At 37.1% G+C, this 20,687-nt stretch overlaps 1 protein-coding gene across 5 annotated transcripts in view; it reads left to right on the top strand.

The window, feature by feature from the left end:
- The window catches only part of FAM13A (family with sequence similarity 13 member A), a 368,680-nt gene that overhangs the window by 16,152 nt on the left and 331,841 nt on the right, over positions 1-20,687 (top strand). For 3 of the 5 annotated variants that reach the window (XM_078445913.2, XM_078445911.2, XM_078445912.2), the window contains exon 1: positions 12,108-12,338. The exons of 1 other annotated variant lie outside the window; for it this stretch is intronic. In XM_078445913.2, the coding sequence (XP_078302039.2) occupies positions 12,234-12,338 (105 nt within the window). In that variant the 5' untranslated portion in view covers positions 12,108-12,233. Of the gene's footprint in view, positions 1-12,107; positions 12,339-20,687 lie in introns of those variants that run through there. One more of the 5 variants, XM_078445910.2, reaches the window with a different exon arrangement.

The raw sequence follows: 20,687 nt of genomic DNA, 5'->3' as shown, positions 1-20,687 counted from the left end.
GCTGTGTGATTGGGCAAGTAGTTTGATTTATGAATTTCAGGTGTTTTTTTTTTGTTGTTGCAAAATGGGAATTTTGCCATTTATATCCTAGCTTGTTTTCATGTTGATTGAATGAGATAATATAGGTAAATGTGCTTATAATTAATATTTAAAAAAACTCTCAAGGTACCTCTTGTTCTAGTATTTTTCTCAGTTGAAATATTGGTTTACTGTTTATATTTTGTAATTGACAGTGATATTCATAACATGAGTACCCTTAGCCTAGTCACAATTAGCAACCAGGTGCATTCCAAATGGGGATTTAACCTATCTTAATTTAATGCATTTGTGAAAACCTAGGTCTCAGCGTAGGTTTGGCTGCTCAACCTCCCTTGAGCTGCGGTCTCATTTGACAAACATGAATGATATGTATGCTGTGGAATTGTAATAAGTAAATGAGAACACAAGTGAAAGCCTTGGATGATAAACAATTGTTACTGACTCGTCCCTATACCCCCTCACAAAGTGAAACATCTTGTAATTCTAGTTCTGGGAATTGTTATTCAGTTAATAGGAATATTTTCTTATTTTTCATACATATATACATGATTATGATACATATATATATAGCAAAGTATTTTTTTACTTGCTGGATTTTTAAAAACTATGCTGTATTATTTATTACAGTCTTGCAATAGGTGAGGGACTGTGCCAGCCACAAGTCATATACAATCCATATATACAAGTGGATTTTTGTTTAAAAAAATCAAAAGTAATTGCCTCAAGAATTTCAACTTAACCTTTATTTAGAGACGAGATTTGAAAAAAACTTAAAGGAATCTTCCTGGCAAAAAGATGTTGCAAATGAAGAACTCAAATATTAAGGACTATGAACATATCTTTCCATGAGCACTATATTCCTAAATAGTCCTTCTGTCTTACAGATTTTATATTCTTAATATAATTGTAGGTTAAAATTTTATATTCAGATTTCTTACAGAAATACCAATCTTTAGATCATTATTTTTTCTTCCAGTTTTATTAAGGTAAAATAGACATATAATATAATTTTAGGTATACAACATTTGATTATATATATATGTATAATTTTGATAAATGATCACTATAGTAAGTTTAATTAGCATCCATCACATCACTTTACATACAAATTTTTCTTATTTGTGATGAGAACTTTTAAGATCTCCACAGATTACAAATATACAGTGAATATATAAATATTAATACATATATGCAAATATACATAGTTAGTAGTGACTATTAACTGTAATCACTGGGCTGAACATTACAGTCACTGGACTAATTGATCCTATAACTGGAAGTTTGTACCTTTTGACTACCTTCACCTGTTTTTCCACACTATATTTTTATTCTCTCTCTCTCTCTCTCTCTCTCTCTCTCTCTCTTTTTTTTTTTTTTTTTTTTTTTAGAACTCTGGACTTTTTTCTCCAAAATTCCTTACAAATCATGTCTATGCTCACACATTTCAATTCTTTTTCTGATGACACTCATGTGATCCCTGTTTCTTGTCCTGAATTTTTTAATTTTTAATGTTTATTTTCGAGAGAGACAGAATGTGAGTGGGGAGGGGCAGAGAGAGAGGGAGACACAGAATCTGAAGCAGGCTCCAGGCTGCCAGCATAGAGCCTGATGTGGGGCTCGAACCCACGAACTATGAAATCATGACCTGAGCCTAAGTCGGACACTTAACCGACTGAGCCACCCAGGCACCCCTTGTCCTGACTTTTAAGTGAGTCCCAAAGCGTTGCCAGGAACAACCAAAGATTTATCACCACACATTTAATGCAGTAACTATATGAATATTTGTTGTGAGGCCTGAAAGGAAATGTTATGTTACTCTGTCCTCAAAGGATTTCAATCTAGAAAGATAAATTTGCAAACAATAACAATGCTGTGTGTAAATATTTTACAAGTGGTTTAAAGCAGGCATATGTGCGCACACAGAGGAGCAGTGTTAGGAATGTTAGAGACCTTCGTGCTAGGCATTGAAGTATGTGTATGAGTTCCCTAAATAAGAAAAGGGAGACACATGTCTGGCAAATACGAGATCATAAAGATTCTGAAGTCAGACAATGTACCACTTAAGTAGTTTAAAGAACAACAGGGATGCCTGGGTGGCTCAGTCGGTTAAGCCGCCAACTTCAGCTCAGGTCATGATTTCGCGGTCTGTGAGTTCGAGCCCCGAGTCGGGCTCTGTGCTGACCGCTCAGAGCCTGGAGCCTGTTTCAGATTCTGTGTCTCCCTCTCTCTGACCCTCCCCCGTTCATGCTCTGTCTCTCTCTGTCTCAAAAATAAATAAACGTTGAAAAAAAAAAACAACAATGTATTTGTTTCCTATTAGTACTCTGATAAATTACCAGAAACTTAGTGACTTACAACAGCACAACTTTATGATCTTACTGTTCTAGATATCAGAAATCTGAAATCAGTTTTACTGGCTAAAATCAAGCTTCTTCTTGGTACCCTCAATGAGTTCTTGCATTTTCCAGCTTCTAGAGGCCATCTTCATTCCTTGGCTTGTGACCTTCCTACATCTTCAAGCCAGCAGCTTGGGATCTCTTTGACTACAATGGGTGCTTCTATCATGACTGCTCCTCCTCCTTATAAGGACCCATATGATTAGATTGAGCCCTGATAATCCAAGATAACCTTCCCAAGATCTGTAACATAAATACATCTGAAAATCTCATTTGCCATGCAAGGAGACATATTCACAAGTCCTGGGAGCTAGGATGTGGACATCTTTGGGGGACCATTATTCAGCCTACTACCAGCAAGAAAGCTAAAATTTAAGATACATAATGGGGGTGAGGCTAGTATGAAATTAGATTTTGAAAAACTTTGAAAGCTATGCTAAGGAGTTTGGAACTTAATCTATAGGCCAGCAGTTTTTATTCCTTAAAAAAGTTAAAAGTATGACGATAGATGCGTGATTCATGTGCATACACTCAAAATTCAAATATAATTACTTGCATGATCACAGATCCCTTGAAGCCAACATATGAAGCCTTTAGGCCTGAAGAGGAAGAAAATAAGCAGGAAAGTAACATAATCAAATCTGTTTCAGAAGGGTAGTTACTGGTGTTCTTGCACCAAAGGAATGCTGATGAGGCACACATTTAACAATTTTTTAATTTTAAAGAATAGCTGCAATAGTGGAGAGAAGATTGAGTTGAAAAATTTTCAGAGGTAGAATAAATAGGCTATGATGATTAAAGAAGCCAGGGAAGACTGAAGCAGGCTTTGAGATGTTTATGAAAAGGCTCCTAATGTATACTTCCTACTGAAATTTCCTCCCACTGTGTGACTGATTTCTGGAATCTGCCTGAAATCAAATGCAACTTTCTATCCAAACATGTTCTGTTCCCCAACTAATTAATTCCTTCTATTAGTAGGGTAGCCATATAATACATAGTCTAAACTGAGACAGTGATTTATTTATAACTATTTTTAAAGATATTCAAATAAATCTTACTTACAAAACTTATTTATAAAACCTGAAATTTAGATTTCTGTAAAACTTCCTTATAGGCTGTGGTGGCTCTAGAATATCCCTTGGTGGGATATTTTGACCTGGTCAACATATGCCTTCTCAGGTCCTGATGTCATAAACTGGCCCACAGGACCTTGCACCAGCATTAGAGGTAGAGGAATGAAGCCTGGTTGCCAAGGTGAAAATGTATGTGGAGGGCAGTGAAAAGATCTTTCCAATGAAGACAGACTTTTTAGTGAAGGACCATATCCAAATGCTGTCTGCTGTGAGCTCTGGTTGGAAAAGTCCCTAGTGATATCACAGACTTTGATTTGTATTCTAGTGGGATTGCCCTCTTTGTAAAGTTAGAGACCAATTCATCTAGGTCTGAATATTTAGATTTTTCTTCTGTTCTTTTTCTTTAAAATGTGTTTCACCCTCAAGTACAGAATTGGACCCATTTAGCTTTTCATCTGTTGCCTCCCTTCTTGCCATTCTTGATAACTCCTTACAAAGGCCATTATCTCTTAAGGATGATTCTAGGTCCTCCAACTTTCTCTTAAGATAGTTAAACTTTAAGAATTTTATGTTTCAAATTGTTGGTAAGTTGTACACTTAGGTTTTTCTCCTTTCTGTATAGAGCTGATATTAAGTGAAAACTTCACCCTCAGATGAGAGAACAAATCCAAGGATCATTGACCATGCCATCACCCCCCCAAGGAAATCGGAAGTGAAGAGGACTGGAATTCATGTTTTCAGCTCCCATAATCTTGTGTAACTTTTTTTTAGGAGATGCTGAAGCCAAATGATGAGGCTGCCTAAAGTCCCTTCAGGACACCAAAGTCCATCAGAATCACAGCAAATCACACAAGACACCCACAGCTTCTGCTGGGAATCAAACCTGCTTCCACATATTTGCCACTTACAACATTCCTCATTCCTTTTAGTAGATCCAGTTTTTCCATCTGGTATCACTTCCCTTCACCCAAAGAACTCCTTTTAGCATTTCTTATAGTGTGAACTCACTAACGTCAAATTTACTCAGCTTTCCTCTCTCTGAAAATGTTTTTATTTCACCTTCATCTTATGAAGAACATTTTCTCTGGATATGTAATTTTAATTTTGTAAGAGTTTCTTTGCCTCACCCCACCCCCTCAAAACCCTGTGTACATATCAGTCCATTATTTTCTGGTCTCCATTATTTCTTCTGAGAACTAAGTTGTAACTCCTATTGTTCCATGGGCGACTGGGTAGCTCAGTTAAGTGTCTGACTTTTGATTTCGGCTCAGATCATGATCTCATAGTTCATGGGTTCAAGCTCCACATTGGGCTCTATGCTGACAGTGTAGAGCCTGTTTGGGATTCTCTCTCTTTCCTTCTCTCTGCCTCTCCCCTGCTTGCTCGCTCTCTCTCTCTCTCTCTCTCTCTCTCTCTCTCTCTCTCTCTGTGTGTGTGTGTGTCTCTCTCAAAATAAATAAACTTTAAAAAAGTAAGCATCTTTTTCTGGTTTACTTTAAAGGCTTTTTTGGTCTTTAACTCTCATTGTTAGCACTGTTAAAAATATGAGTGGTTTTCTTTATCCTTCTAGAGGTCTGTAGAGCTAAGGGTTAATGTTTGTTATCAATTTTGAAATTTTTCAGCTTTTATTTTGAAAAATGTTTTTCTAGTCCAATCTTTGATTTCCTCCTAGGATTCTAATTAGACTATATGATATTATCCTCCATATTAGTGGCATTCTTTTTTTCTTTTCCTTTCTTTTCCTCTTTCTTTCTTTGTTTCTTCCTTTCTTTCTTTCTTTCTTTCTTTAAGATTCCACATATAAAGATGGAAGTCTTGAACTCTCCCTTCTTAGGATCCTGGTAGAGCAAGTCCTGATACTCTGGCAGCACCCTTCGCTGTCACCTCCCTCAGCCTCACCTTTCCAGAACACTTTTAAGAGTGAAAAGCGATGCTATTAATAACTGCATTGAATCAACAAGCATAAATTGGAACTTTGCCAGGCAGACTGGCGTTTAAGATACACTACTTGGCACAATTTCATTGTCCTGGCAAACAAATTTTAGAGTCTTCCTTCATGATGTTCTTGACTACGTGACACCTCTTTTGCCTCTTATATAAAGTCAGTTATCAGTCTTACAAGTTCTGTCTACAAAGTTTGTGATTTATCTTTCAGTATCTAAATTCAAGAAATTATCCTCTCAGCTGGGCAATTGTTAACAGGGTCCATTTATTTATAAGAAGTTTCCTTTTTATTTTAGCACATTTTAGTCAGACCTCAGATTAATCTGGCAGCACTTTTGTCAAGCTATTTATTTAAGAACATACAGTGGTTCGTTCATGACTGAGGTCCTGCCTAGATTTCTTATTCTTCTATTTAAAGTCCCTTACTTTTCATGCTAATGTCTGTCTCTTTGCCCATCACAAAGACCCACATAAGAATGCCTTCTCCCTCCCCTGCCTTCATAATCAGTGACTTCTGTAGAAGTCCGCTCAACACCTGCCTTCTTGCAGCTCTAGCTCCAGTGACCTTCATCCATCATGGGTTGTTGTTGTTGTTTTTTGCTTTCTTCAAATTCTTTTCTTTTTAACATTTATTTTTGTGAAAGAGAGCAAGTGTGCAAGCATGGAGGAGGGGCAGAGAAAGAGAATCCCAAGCAAGCTCTGCAGGGCTCTGTCCCACGAACCATGAGATCACGACCTGAGCTGAAATCAAGAGCTGGATGCTTAACTGACTGAGCGACCCAGGCGCCCCCTGGCTTCAAATTCTTAAGTACTAAGGGCACACATTTTAAATTTGATTATACAATTTAGTGTATTGTATTTGTTAATTGAAGGATTAAGACTCAAGTGCCTTCAGGGTCTGTGAAGTAATCATAAACTGTGAAGCAGGCAGAGTAAGGAACAATGGGTATTAAAGTGTTTATGTTGATTGCTAGTAATTCCCACCTAGGTATGTGGCCTTTCAAATCACTATGCTGGTGAGACAGAATGGCCAAACGGACTACCTTCTCAAGATTTGCAAATAGTGTCCTCAAAAAAATTCTTACATATACTTCATAGTTCAAGTACTATACCATTATTCATACCTCCTCTTAGCCATAATTCCTCGAATACTAATAGGTACACATTGTCTATTATATAAGTGCTTATGAAATATAGAAGTTAAATTATGGTTTTAGCAACCTTAGTGGGAAAATAAACTGTTTTCGAAAGAAAATGCAGCTCTTGTCTAGTTTTCCCGGACTGAGGAATGGAACCTCTCAATTCCCATCAGTACTCTTGTCCACTTCTTACAGGACTGGGTCCTGATTCTCTCCTTCTGTGGACGCTGGCAAAGTGGATCTGCTTTGGCTTCCAGGGAAGGGATAGGGAATAGTATCCAGTCTAGCCTTAGTCAAGTGACATGCCAAGCGTTAAGTGGGGCCATAAACAGAACTGGAAAAAGGGACGTTAGGCAAGCAAGTGAGGAAATAATAGAAATGCAGGTCAAACAATAAGGCTTAAATAATGACCCACAGAATTGGGATGTGTAAACTAAGGATGTGTCAAAGAATGACGAGATCAACACTATGTACCTGACAAAAAGACAAAGCTGAACTTACTGTCACAGTAGGGGAAAACTCTGATGGTCAGGCATGGTCTTTCTGAGCAGAGCAGACTGATGATAATTATACAGGTGGGTTTGCAGGAGTGTGACATCATTGGAAGGAGAGTGGTTACTCAAATGAGACAGTTATTGATTGGTTGACACTCAAAGACTTACTTATTAGACTGAGCCCCTTCTTAATTGGGCTGTTACTGATAGGTTGGCTTGCAAAATTACTTGGTTTACTGAGGGAAGGTGCTGATCAATTGAACAGGTTTAAAATGAGTTATATTGGCTATTTGTTTCCATGGCTACAGAACATTCGATCTTTTCCTAGGAGTATTGTAATTTTTTTTTTCCTCAAATGGGATGAGAATTCACCTAGACTTCAGAACAGAAATATGATCAGATTATGAACTGGACCTCTTTCTGGAAAATCCTTCAGAAAATAATTAGAAGAAGGTAAGAATAGTCCCAAGGCCAGGTAATGGAGCAGTGGTAACAAATAGACTAATAAACCCAAGAAAGACCTACTTCCCATTATTTTCCAAGGAGCCAAGGCCCATAGAAGAGTCTTTCTTTGGATATATAAGGATTTTCATGCCCAGTAATGTTACTGAATAGCCAACCAGCAAGGGTCAGCAAACTTTTTCTGTAAAGGGTCAGATGGTAAATGTTTTAGGCCTTGTGGGGCATAGGTTCAGTCTCTGTTGCAGATGCTAACCTTGGCCACTGTAGTACCAAAGCAGCCAGGCATGTTATATAAACAGATGGGTGCAACCGGAGTTGATCTAGAGTAGCTGGAAGGGGCCTGTGGTGGCCAGATGTGGCTCACAGACTGTAGTTTGCTGACTGCTGACCTAGAGCAAATAATCTTTCAGGTGCACATGCTGCTAGAGATTCAAAACCCCAAATATCTGAACCTCTCTGGTCAAGAGATAGTATATAAACAATAAATAGTTGCTGACTGACTACTGATACCCTGTCTGATTGGATGCCATTGATTCTGGTCCAGGCTAGTGTACTCCTGGAGAAGTAGCTGGGATAGAGGTAGAGCTGGAGTATAGGCAGACTGAGTTTGGAAGGAAAAGCCTCCAATGTCCCATTTCCAATGGGCATCAGGTGATTGATGCTGTCAGTGCCGCCACCACCACACCCCATGATACTCGCCGGTCTCTGCTACGTGGCCAGCAGTACTGTAACTGCTGACCGCTGCTGTTCTGACAACTGTTATTGCTACTCCAGCTGAAGAGATTTTGTCTTTTGAAAACTGGTAGCTCTGCCAGTTAACATCAGAGAGATCGACTTTGAAGGATTTTTAGCTTCTTTGGTGGCTAGAGGACAACTTGGCCTTTTTAGATCCCTTCATCAAACTTCCCCAGTTTACAGGGTCATTTGAATGAAGCATCCTAGGGATCTGACCATCCTTTATGAAGTCAGCTTGACTCCTTCCTCCAGGGAGCCCACAGATCTTGAAAATAGGGATCCTTTTCTGACCTGGTATTTCAGCATTTCTGGGAGTAGTCATGGAGTTAGCCTACCAGAGTGAACTATTCTGAAAAATACTTGTTACAATTTCTTTATTCTTTCTGGGAAAAAAAAGTGATAGCTCATATTTTATATAAACAACTCTCTTGGCTGGGCCTTGTATATCTTTAAGATTCTTTATAAATCAATACTTAGGAATATATATGTTTGTCAGCTCAGAGAACTTTCTGGAATTAGACTCTACTATCACTTGCATCTCTTTAGGGGTGAGGAAAATTATTTCGGACTCCAATTTTAGATCTATTCCATGGAAAGACATTGATGTGAAGAATGTTTTTAGTTCTGTTTGTTAAATGGCCTATTCAGGGTATCTTTTTGCCGTGAAATATAGTCATTACCAAAAATAAGGATAAGTTTAGCACAGTACTAATTTCACTTTATAATAGTGTACAAGTACTTGTGAAAATAAGGACTAGATTTTTGTCATCCTTATGTAGTATTATTATATATATGTATTAGGAACAATAATGCAAGGTATAATATTTTGATGTTCTAACTTGTTCTAACATTACTTAATGTTTTTGAAATCCATCATGAAAAATTGGGAAGGAGCAATAAAGTTTTGAAAAAATAATTAGAGAAGGCTATCTTTATCAGCTATTTAAGTCAATTATAAAGATACAGTTATTCAAATATGGATATGGAATAAAACTAGGCAAACTATGGAAGAAAGAAAAACCTAGATAGAATATATTAGTCTGAAAAAGACCCTGGTTGTGTATGTGTACGTATATGAATTTAATATATAGTAAGGATAGTATCATACATGGGAAATGAAAAACTTGCTCAATAAATGGGAGTCATTTGGTTAGTATATTAGGTTAAAGACAAACTTGTTTTATACACACACAGGACTTTCAAATATAGTAACATATTTGAGAGTTTGATTTCTTTTTCCAATGGGAGTCTAATTGATACAAGCATGTTAATGCAGCCATACTCCACAAGGTCATTCAGAGGTCTAGGTTCCTTCCATCTGCTCAGTCTTTCATCCCCTGGGACTCTTTCTCCTGTATGATCCAAATGAGGTGTATTCACATTCCAACATGTGATGAAGAGGAAGGATCCTATGAATCATGCGACACAGAAGTTGTACATACCCAATCGATTCACACTCTGTTAATGAATCATGGCCCTATCTACTGGTATGAAAGGTTGGGAAATGTAATCTGTAGATGAACAACTATGGGCTCAGCCCCAACTAAGAGGGAAAAGAAGCTCTAATAGTATCAGAAAGAGAGATTGCATACTGGAAAGAATTAACCATGTGGGCCACAGTAGTTAAATGAAAAATAAAAATCAAATCAATTTAGATCCTCATTTTTTGCTATATTTCAAAAAATATTCCAAATAGATAAATAATCCAACCATATGATAAGCATCCAAAATTGCTTTTTTATTACTATTTGGCAGGTAATATACTAAGAGCTTTTTATAGATTATATATCATTTAATCCTTAAAATGAGCTTATAAAAGAGACTTGTTAAGTAACGATTTGATAAATGGACAATGCCACACATGGATTAGAAAATACAAATGACTAATGAATTTTCTTATCTTTAATGATAAATCTAAATTTTAAGTGAGAAGTCCTTTTCATTTATTAAGTTATGAAATATTTTACAAAATATTCAAACTTGGGTAGCGTGAATTGAGGATTATAAACTGCCAGAGTCAATGTGTGTCAACAACGTTAGCACATGTTAATATTCAACGTGATCCAACAATTTCACTTTCTGGAGTCTTGACTAGAAAATAATCAGAATGAGGATAAAGCATTACTTACAGTCACATACACACATAAAATCAGAAACCATGTAAATGCCTAAAAATAGGAGAATGACTAAAAAAACCGTTATATGTACAGAACGTAATATTGTATGTGATTAAAATTGTTTATAGTGTTAACAGTATGGGAGCATGTCAGTGATATAATGTTAAGTGAAAAAAATTAGGATGGAAAACTCACAAATTAGATTTAAATTATGTTTTTCAAAAACAAAAAATAGAATCGAAATATGTTAAATGTTTTTGGGTGTCCTTTGTTATTTTTTCACTACCTCATCTGTGCTTCTTTGTTACTGCCTCTGTGATGACTAATTAAAAAGCCTTATTGATTTTCATTCCTCTCTCCTCCCATTGAATGATCCATAAGAGAAGGTATCATGTCTTTCTGATCATTGTATATTGTTGCATAGTGCCTCAACCAGTATAGGTGATAAAAATTGACCTTATCTTTAGGCTTTTATTTTTCACCAAAGACTGGCAGTACTTGTATCCTCAGAAAAAGAAGACAAAATTTTAATGTAGTGGAAAAAGTCTGTTTTATAATAATTTTCTTTAATAGCCTAGTTTTCTAATGGGTAAATGGAAAGCAGAAGTGATAAAATCTACATTAGGTGGAAGCAGAAAAAAGTTTTATTTTTCAGTGGAGGGGTTTATGTCCATTCGCCCACTCCCATTCCATTGTTTGGCCTTGGGATTGTGTTAGTGCAACTTGTGGAAGTGTCTTTGCAATGTTCTAAATGCATGCACTGAAATAAAATGGACTTTGTCATGTCCTCTGGCTTTGCTGTGGGCACTGTTGATTGGCTGGAAATATACATTTGAAGGGAAGTACTGAAATGGGAACTGACTTCAGCTTTCCCTGGTCTTCCCACCCTGTGCCTTTAAGATACAATTTTATTATGTTTTGTTGTTGAGGCAATTTAAGTCTTCTAAAATTGGGTAAAGTGAAACTTCTCACGCAGTATTAGTCAGCATTCTCTTAAATGTGCCACTAAAAAGGATTTGACCAAAAAGTGATAATAAAAAAATAGGACAGTGTCCTTCTGGCTTATGTGAAATGGATATTTTAGCTATCAGTTCAAATATTTGGAAATTGTAAAGTCTGTCACATTTTCTAATGACACAGCATGTGAAGTAGGACATTGTTGAAAGGTCAACCAGAGGCTGATTTTCCACACTATAAATCACATATGTTGAATTGTGGAAGTCTAGAAACATGTTGTTTTACGTTGATCACCAGTGTCTGTGAATAAGATAATTCAAAAGTAATGAGAAGTGGTAAGAGTTGCATAAAATAAAGTATTTTTACTTAAAACAATTCTGATAGACTAAAGGTGGAGGGAAGAATGTTTTGATAGACTTTAACTAGTTTCTAAGGGGCAGTGGGAGTGAAAAGTGTCTCAGAAAAGTGAGGCATGTGCCTGCAGATTGAAACCTGAGTGTGAATATGTGAATTTTTCTTAGGACTAGCAACTAGGAATCAGGTTTGCATATTCACTGTTTTGCACTTAGTCCTCCTATTAATGAATACCACCAGGTGATGGGTGTTTTCTGACCGGAGAAAGCCTGTGTGTGGCATCTGGCAAGTCAGGTTTAAGAAAAAGATGTCAGCAGCTTAAGGCCCCTGTCACATGACCTCCTCTACTTGCCAATACTAGACGCTCTGGATCAGATTTCAACTCCAGGCAGTCCTGCCAGCCATGTGGGTTCAGCCGAGTGAGAAGCAAAACCACGCTTCCGAAAATGTTAGGAGCTGCTCTTCGCTCCCTCTGAGGCCTCTGGATTAGGAACTGTGTTTCAAATGAAATCATATCTACTGAATGGAATTCTCGTACTTTGCTGTCATTTTGATGTTTTCATCTGGTCTTCATCACTTCTACCAGGCACTTCCTGCGAGAATGGGGGCAGGCGCTCTCGCTATCTGTGTGAGTACAGGCCGCCCCCGTCTTCTGTGGACACGGCGGGGCTGAGGAGAGGCCTGTGCCCTCCTGGTTTTGCTGAGATGTTTGTGCGATTTTGTTTTTCCTTTCTAGGAGGTGGGGGAAGGTTTGTTACTTAAATGCCTATCTATTCAAATGGACGTTAAACAGTGTTTGGGGCAGCATTCAGCATTTTTGTCTGTTTGCCTTTCCAAAAAAGATGAAGGAAGAAGTGTGCCGGAGTTTATGCGGTTAGGACAACTTGATTTAAAGTAAAGCATTCTCGAGCATTTCAGACTTCCTTATTATAGATGAGTTAAATATGAATGCTTAATTGTAGTTACTGGAAAAGTCTAGTGGCTAGACTGAGAACGAATTAAAATAACCACGAATTTGTTCCTTCTGGGTATGTGTATGACCTTTTTCTGTTCACATTTTTGTTTTCTCTTAGTAATGCTAGAATTTCTGTTGAAGCATGGTTGCTGAAAGTGACAGAGAAAGAGCTTGTTTGATAAATGTTTGTGAAACCTTAATGGACTGTAGAAACTCCTGGTTACAATACAGTAGCATCAATAAATACCACTGATGTAAAATCCATGAGAAAATGCATGTATTTCTAGGGCTGAATTAATAAATTTCAAAACCAGTTCTGTCGATGCTACTTTTGCAATAACCACGTATTGTCAATTATACAATTTACAGAATGCTGTGATTTAAGTTTTTATTTCAATATATAGAAAATGCATATATATCAAGCATACTTGTATTTATAAACTGGTATTGTCTTCCAAGGGGGCATTTTGTTTGTCCCTAGAAGAGCTAAATGAGAAATATATATTATTCTTTATTATCAACTTTATCTGCTGACTTCTGTATCATCACAGGTCACATCTTTTTTCTTTTTTTTTTTTTTTCAAGTTTCAGAAACAGCTGCGATTTGTGGTAGGTTGTGATGGCATCCTAAAACATCTAGAGATATGTGGGCAATTTTTTACACATATGCCCCAAATGGTCACCACATGGTAAATCAGCCCCACAGATTGAATTTTCATAGTAAAACTCCCTCATTTTTGTGCTTGGAACTTTTTGGTATCCTGTGTGCCTGTCTGTCTCTTTTCTTCTTAGCCCTGAGCCTTGTAGCATCCAGGTATCCAGGTGATTATCTTTTTATCATTCCCAAGAGTTTTCTTCAAAATCTGATTTTTTTTTTCTATTGTAAAATACTGACCTTCTATTTCACTTCATCTTTCCAAGTTTGGAAAACAAATACTTTAGGACAGGAAATGTGTAGAGTATGAAGCAGCAGATCAACCTATTTGGCCTGAGACAGTCATCTCTGATTAGACCCTTACTTCTTGCCTGTGGCCTGCATGCATTGATCTCTACCTTGATTGAAGTGCACACTGACCCATGTATGAAACTGAATATTTTTCCTTAGTTTAATCCAAAGTATATGCAAAATTTCATGTAAAGTTGACATGAAAATCATACTATATAAGAGATTATTCACTCTAGTAGAGGAGTGATTCTCAGTCATTCCTATTCTTTAACTTCAGGTTAGCCTTTTTTTTTTTTTTTCTATCCCAGTTCTACTTATAGGAAATGCTTATGTTTTTAGGATTTTTAGCATAGTATTTCTGGAAAAACATAGCTGAAGGAGAAAAAAATATTTTTTTTCATGTTTGTGGCAGAAAGGTGAGAGCTATGTAAATGTAAGTATAGGGGCTGGCATACTTGTTTTTAGTTTGGGACCTCTTTACCTAGACATATCTTATATGTAGCAATGGCTCAGATATCCTGATACTGAAGATAGTTGTTTAGAATAATAGAATACTAGATATTTGTAGTGTGTGTGTGTGTGTGTGTGTGTGTGTGTGTGTGTGTGCGCGCGCGCGCACGCGCATATGTGTGCATGTTGAAGTGGAACACTCCATTCATTGGAGTTCAAAGAGCCTCCGTTTCTATGTCCATTGACTAACCACCTTTCTCTTCCTCATTCTTTTCATCTCTTCCCATATTACTAGCACTGTTAGTAAAGCCAAAGTGGGCTCAAAATTTCACTTACTACTCATATTTACAAAGAAGTTGCAGCTTCCTCACTATAACATCTGTTTTTCCTCAATAAACTACACCCAGGCAGAATGGGAACCATACCTGCCAGTTAATATTGCCTTAGTCTCTTCTAGCTTTAAATGTCACTTTGGGAGGACTCCAGCTCTCTCAGGTGAAATCTTGAGTCTTTCGGACCTCTTGCACCTCCTGCTGTTCTGTCCAAGGTGGCATCTGGGTATTTAGAGGAAGGTGGGCTTGCAAGTAGGAGTTGCCATATCCCAATGGCTGAAGAAAGAGGGGCCCAGAATACATGCGTGTCGATTTTTATATTGTGGATGTTCTGGTCTCTGTTGTGTTTAGCAAACCTTCGGTGAATTTGTAGGTAAGTTCTGTTGGTATTATCCAGGCCTTGCAGTCCACTCCTCCTGAGTTAACTCCAACTTTTGTTGGTGCTGGGAACAATTCTAATGATGTCCTGGGCCTTGTAGCCTTTGTCCCTAATTTGACCCCTCCACTCCTGTAGCCTCATCACTGTGTATCCTCAGCTACCTTTATGTCTATCCCATAGTGCAAGCAGGAGCTGTGGTCCTAGTACAGAAAGGTTCACAAACCATATTATGATATTCTAGTCACAGATTTACTGAACAGCTTAAAACACAGCACAAAGCAAGGAGGGAAAGATCTGCTAGGCTTACCTACATAGAAAGGGTTTCAGTGGGATGAAAGGCCCACATTCTGAGTCCTGTGTTACATGATATTTGTCTGTTCTGTTTCTCGTCTTCTCTACCACATCAACCTTTCCTGGTCACAGTGGGTTTTTTGAGGACCAGTGTTGAGTGTGTGCAGGGGGCTCAGCAGATGGAACATGACTGAGCCAACACAGCTTGCTCTATCATCAGAGGCAAGTGTGCCTAGGTATAATTCTAACTTGCTAAAATAGACTCCTGAACGGCTATGGATTTTTATCTGCATATCTCAGGCAGATAACACATGGGGCCAGCAAGGGTATAATCAATGGGTGACTCATTTAAGAGATGAATATTTGATGTCTCATAACTGTTGGGTGCTTAACTTGTTTCTTCTATCTCTACTTAATTATCTATGTCAACTGTGTCCACCACACTATCTCCTTACATATTGTTGAAACTTAGTTGTACTTCTCCTCATTGTTTTTCCCTTCTCTATTTGGCTGAACTGAATTGTCTTACGTAATACAACAAACAAATATTTTGCAAATTCAAGTTTCAAAACCCATCGTGGTTATTTATCTTTGTTGTTTCTAGTTTGATGTTTGGCACCAAATTCATCACAAACAGACTACGTTTACATTTCTTAAATGCCATGATGGATTTCTTCATTTTTTTTTCCATCTTCTGTGTTTTCTGTCTTTCTTTTGTTTTGTTTGTTTGGGGTTTAGAATGTAGGCTCATTTTGGAAACTGGCAAACATGAGCTTAAATCTTGGTTATGTTATTTACTCTGACCTTAGACATTATTAAACAGTATGCTTTCTTGATAAAGAACATTTGACCATCTGCTCAGCTTCCTTGACATTACATATTTGTCTCACTAGCAGACAGTAAAGTTTGGACACAGGTGTCCTTTCTTATTTGTATCTCTTACATATTGTTCAGGGCTTGGCAGTAGTAGTTGTTCAATAAATATTAGCACAGAAACGGTAGGTGAAACTATAAAACCTAATGTCTGACTTCAGTGTATTTTATGTTTAAATGGGTCTTTTGAAGACCCTCATAAAGCTAAAGGCATGCCTGCAAAAGCATTCAATCTTTGATGGTACTTTTTGTGAAAATGGCACAATTTGCCATTTATGAGAATGAGCAGTATAATTGTAAATATTTTGTACTTTAAAAAATCATTTGAGTCTCCAGCTGAATAACACATGAATTCTCTTACTATAAAACTGCATCGAGTCAATGCAAGTAATTCTGCACATCCATTCCATCTCAGATGATATATGGGCTGGTCAGGGCATAGCTTTCCCTCAGGTGGGCATGTAATCTGCTTTAATCAGGGTAATTAATACCAAGGGTCCCAACAGGAAATCCCTGGAATCTCAGTAGCTTGGGGAAACAGATAAATTTGTGGATTACTCACAGTCTGATGCAGGTTGAATCTCTCCTCCATCTGGTGACTCTAGTGTCCAGACTGCCTCCATTCTGTGAGATATTTGCTGTTTCAGCATTTGACCGTGTATCCCCTAGTTTATATCAGGGATAAAAGGAAATAGAGAAGGTACACATGTTTTTATCTGCCTCATTCTGGAAGTGATTCATTTCTCTTAAAGTTCATTTCTTTGAACTAGTCGTATGTTCCCATATGATGCAAAGGTGGTTTGGAAATGTAGAGAAGTACCTCATGGAATATTTATAAACACTATTTCTGGCGCATAACCTAAAATGCTCAAATCAAAGAGAAAGATGTATGCTCCATAATTGGGATAAAGCAGTTCTGTCTCTAATTCTCATACTGAATGTAAACAAGGAATTACACACCCCAGGTGCTGCTGACAGATATCTAATCTATGGATCAAGAGGGAAGACAGCCTAAGGATATCTTAATACATCAGCAAATGGCAGAACAGTGGTGACATTCATGAGCCACTGAATCTACCAGCTTAGAATCTTTCCTTCCCCTGAACTCCTTTGTATTAGTATAATGGGATAATAAATGGCCTTATTATTTTAGCCAGTTTGAACTAGAATTTCAATTACATGCAGCCAAAACATCTTAATTGATAAACTTCATCATGCAGTGGCTTGCTTTGCATTGGTTTTGGGAAGCTTGTCATGAACTGGAATGAGGCAGGATTTGAGGCAGGACACATGGGTTTGAATCTTGGCTCAACCACTTATTGGCTATTGGCTGTGTGACCCTGGGCAATAAACTTAACCTCTCTCTTTCCGCACCTATCAAGTAGGGATAACAACAGCCTAAACAGGATTGTTGTCAGAATCAAATAAAACAGTAATGTAAAAATACATTGAAAACTTCATAAAAAAATTACTTTTGTTATGTGGCAGTCTACTTTATGTCTTTTTTTAAAGGTGATTTCCTTAATACTGTCCTTACAGATGGATTATACTTCTGAAGGGACTGTTGATATTATTGGATTTAGACCAAATTTTAAACAGGATTAAGCCTTTACTCTTTTGTTTTTCCACAATAAACTGATGAGGTATTAGAGGAAGACAAGATTAGTAACAGGCAAACAAAAGCATGTAAATTTTCCTATGGAAATCTGAATTGTATTGCAAGAAGAATTTTCATCTCTGCCATACAGAAATAAAAAATCAAACAAAAATATGGTCAAAATTAGTGTCTAGAATCTGATCATGGGTAAAGTCCCTAGTATCTAGGTTACTAATTTCAGTTTCATTTGAAGCACAGTTAGTCGTGTATATTGGTTTAATGTCTCTGTGCAGAAGATTGTAAGTAAGCATTAGTGACTGGTGAAAACGAGCATGAAGAAGCATATAAAGTGGAAGAATGGGGTAACTGGGTAAAGAAGACTAGGCTAAGGTAATAAATTAGATTAATCCAATCTAAATCTTAAAGTGATTTACACAACTGAAATTCCAAAGATAAAGAAGCTTGTGTCTAGTAGTTTCTGAAATAGAAACTGTAAGAAACCTTACTTGAGCTATTATCTGTAATTGTGGATTTCCAATGGTTTATAAAGAGGTAGCAAATCATAGCATAATTAAGTTTATATAAGTTATATAACTAAATATAAGTTTTGTAACTAGCAGGCAGATTCGAGATTTTTTAAAAATTTGTCATTCTGAACTTGGTTTATGGGAAAAGATGCTGCAACAACTTTGAATTATTACAGCTACTTCTTTAAGATTGTTAAATTTGGAGCGTCTACCACATCAGATATTAACAGAAATTAAAACATTTGAAATTATAATGGCTAGCCAGTTGAATAAAAATAATTGCTGGATTTCTTCTTTACTCTTTAAACTAGAGATGGATCAAGGATATAAATACCAAAGTAAAACCATAAAACAATAATTTTGGATCAAGGAGTGTCTTTCTGAAGAAGAACCAAACTAGAAACCCTAAAGACAAATATTGGTGAATTTTTCTGACAAATAACTAAAATGTCTGCACAATCCCAAATAACATTTAAAAATGCCAAAACTAGGACAGATACTTATAATACACAGGCTTAAAAAAATTTACTTTTTTTTTTTTTTAATGTAGAAAAAGTTCCTACAAGTCAGTAAGAAAAAGAAAACTGGCCTTTAAAAAATGGACCAAAGTTGGGGCGCCTGGGTGGCTCAGTTGAGCATCCAACTTCGGCTCAGGTCATATAATCTCTTGAGTTCAAGCCCTGCATCCGGCTCACTGCCTCACTGCGTCAGCGTGCTGTGTTAGCACAGGGTCCGCTTCAGAGCCTCTATCCCTGTCTCTCTTTGCCCCTCCCCCACTCGCATGCTCTGTCTCAAAAATAAACATTAAAAAAAATAAAAATTAAAAATGGACCAAAGCTTATGAATGGTACGTTCACAAGTAACAGCAGCATTACATGCTCTTGATCAAGATGTAGACCAGTGGAGCATCTTTGCAGGACACTGTGGCAGTATGTGTCAAAATGTATAATTTGTATACCTATTGATCTAGCAATCTCACTTCTAGCAATTTATCCTACAGATAACTTGTACAATTATGTAAAAATGTTGGCAAGAATGTTCATTGCTGAAATACTTGTAATAGTAAGAACTGTAAATAACCTAAACATTATAGTAAATAAGATGGGTTAAATCAAGTATAGTATCTCTAGATAATATAATATTAAACAGCTGTATGTGCCAATATGGAAAGACCTCCAAATTGATCAAGTAACAAAAACTAGGTGCATAAAGACACAATAGTGTATAGTTATATTTTCCTTTTTAAAAATAATATGCATGGGGCGCCTGGGTGGCTCAGTCAGTTAAGCGTCCGACTTCGGCTCAGGTCATGATCTCGCGGTCTGTGAGTTCGAGCCCCGCGTCGGGCTCTGTGCTGACAGCTCAGAGCCCAGAGCCCGTTTCAGATTCTGTGTCTCCCTCTCTCTCTGACCCTCCCCTGTTCATGCTCTGTCTCTCTCTGTCTCAAAAATAAATAAACGTTTAAAAAAAATTTTTTTTTTTAAATAAAAAATAAATAAATAAATAAAAATAATATGCATATCCTTAATTAGGCATAGAAAACTTTTGCAAGGAAACATAGTAACTGGGATAGGGAGACTTTTTAGTTTAAACTCTCATGTTTGAGTTTTGATTGAGTGCATATATTTAAATTATTATGAATGAAGACTACTCAGGGCACCTGATGGCTCAGTCAGTTAAGCATCCCAACTTCAGCTCAGGTTGTGCTCTCATGGTCAGTGGGGTTCGAGCCCTGCATCAGGCTCTGTGCTGACAGCTCGGAGCCTGCTTTAGGTTCGTGTCCTCTCTCTCTCTCTCTCTCTCTCTCTCTCTGCCGCTCCCCTGCCGATGCTCTGTGTCTGTCTCTCTGAAAAATAAATAAACATTAAAAAAAATAATAATAAAGAATAAAGACTACTCAAAAAATGGAATGGTAGCTGTCTAGACTAAATAATGATTAGTTTATAATCATGAAGGCACTGAATATTTGAATATCTATAGTTTTTTTACAGATACATTTTGAAATATATAAATTACTTGAAATTGTCTAATATATAGAAGGATATAGACTTTCCCTGCACATCATAGGGCAGACTAGAGCTGGGTAGAATGTAATGAAACAGTTTGACCAAGTAGAAGGAAGTGTCTAAAGATTGCAGTATCTAAAAATTGAGCTGGTTGTCTCATGAGGTGGTCAGTGCTCCATCACCACAAGTAAGAAAGAAGAGGATGAGTAGTCATGGGTTGACTTGTCATAGGAAGGTCATGGAATTAGAGTTATAGGTGAGGTATCCTTGCAATGTTCTAGGATTCTCTGAATCAGTGTGTACTTCCCAGAATTGGTAGCTCTCAGCCAGTTTGTAAGACTTTTGGAAATTTAGCACACATAGGTCTTTTAACCCTTATCCTTCTTTCAGTTAGGGCTTCCTCTATGTGGAGGACTGGATGATTGTCCAAAGCTGAAGGCAGAATTCCATGATCTTGATAATAAAGCTAGGTCCCAGATTTTAACTGGTAAATGAAGTCTTAAAAAGATGCTAAGTGTGTGTGTGTGTGTGTGTGTGTGTGTGTGTGTGTGTAAATAGAGGATATTATTACAAGATTGCTAAATTTTTACTATGAAAAAAGATATAAATTGAAATTCTACA

This window comes from Panthera onca, chromosome B1 (genome assembly GCF_046562875.1).
Source record: "Panthera onca isolate mPanOnc1 chromosome B1, mPanOnc1 haplotype 2, whole genome shotgun sequence".
Taxonomy (NCBI): domain Eukaryota; kingdom Metazoa; phylum Chordata; class Mammalia; order Carnivora; family Felidae; genus Panthera; species Panthera onca.
Note: the sequence above shows the minus strand (reverse complement) of the source record. Positions and strands in the feature narration are given on the sequence as shown.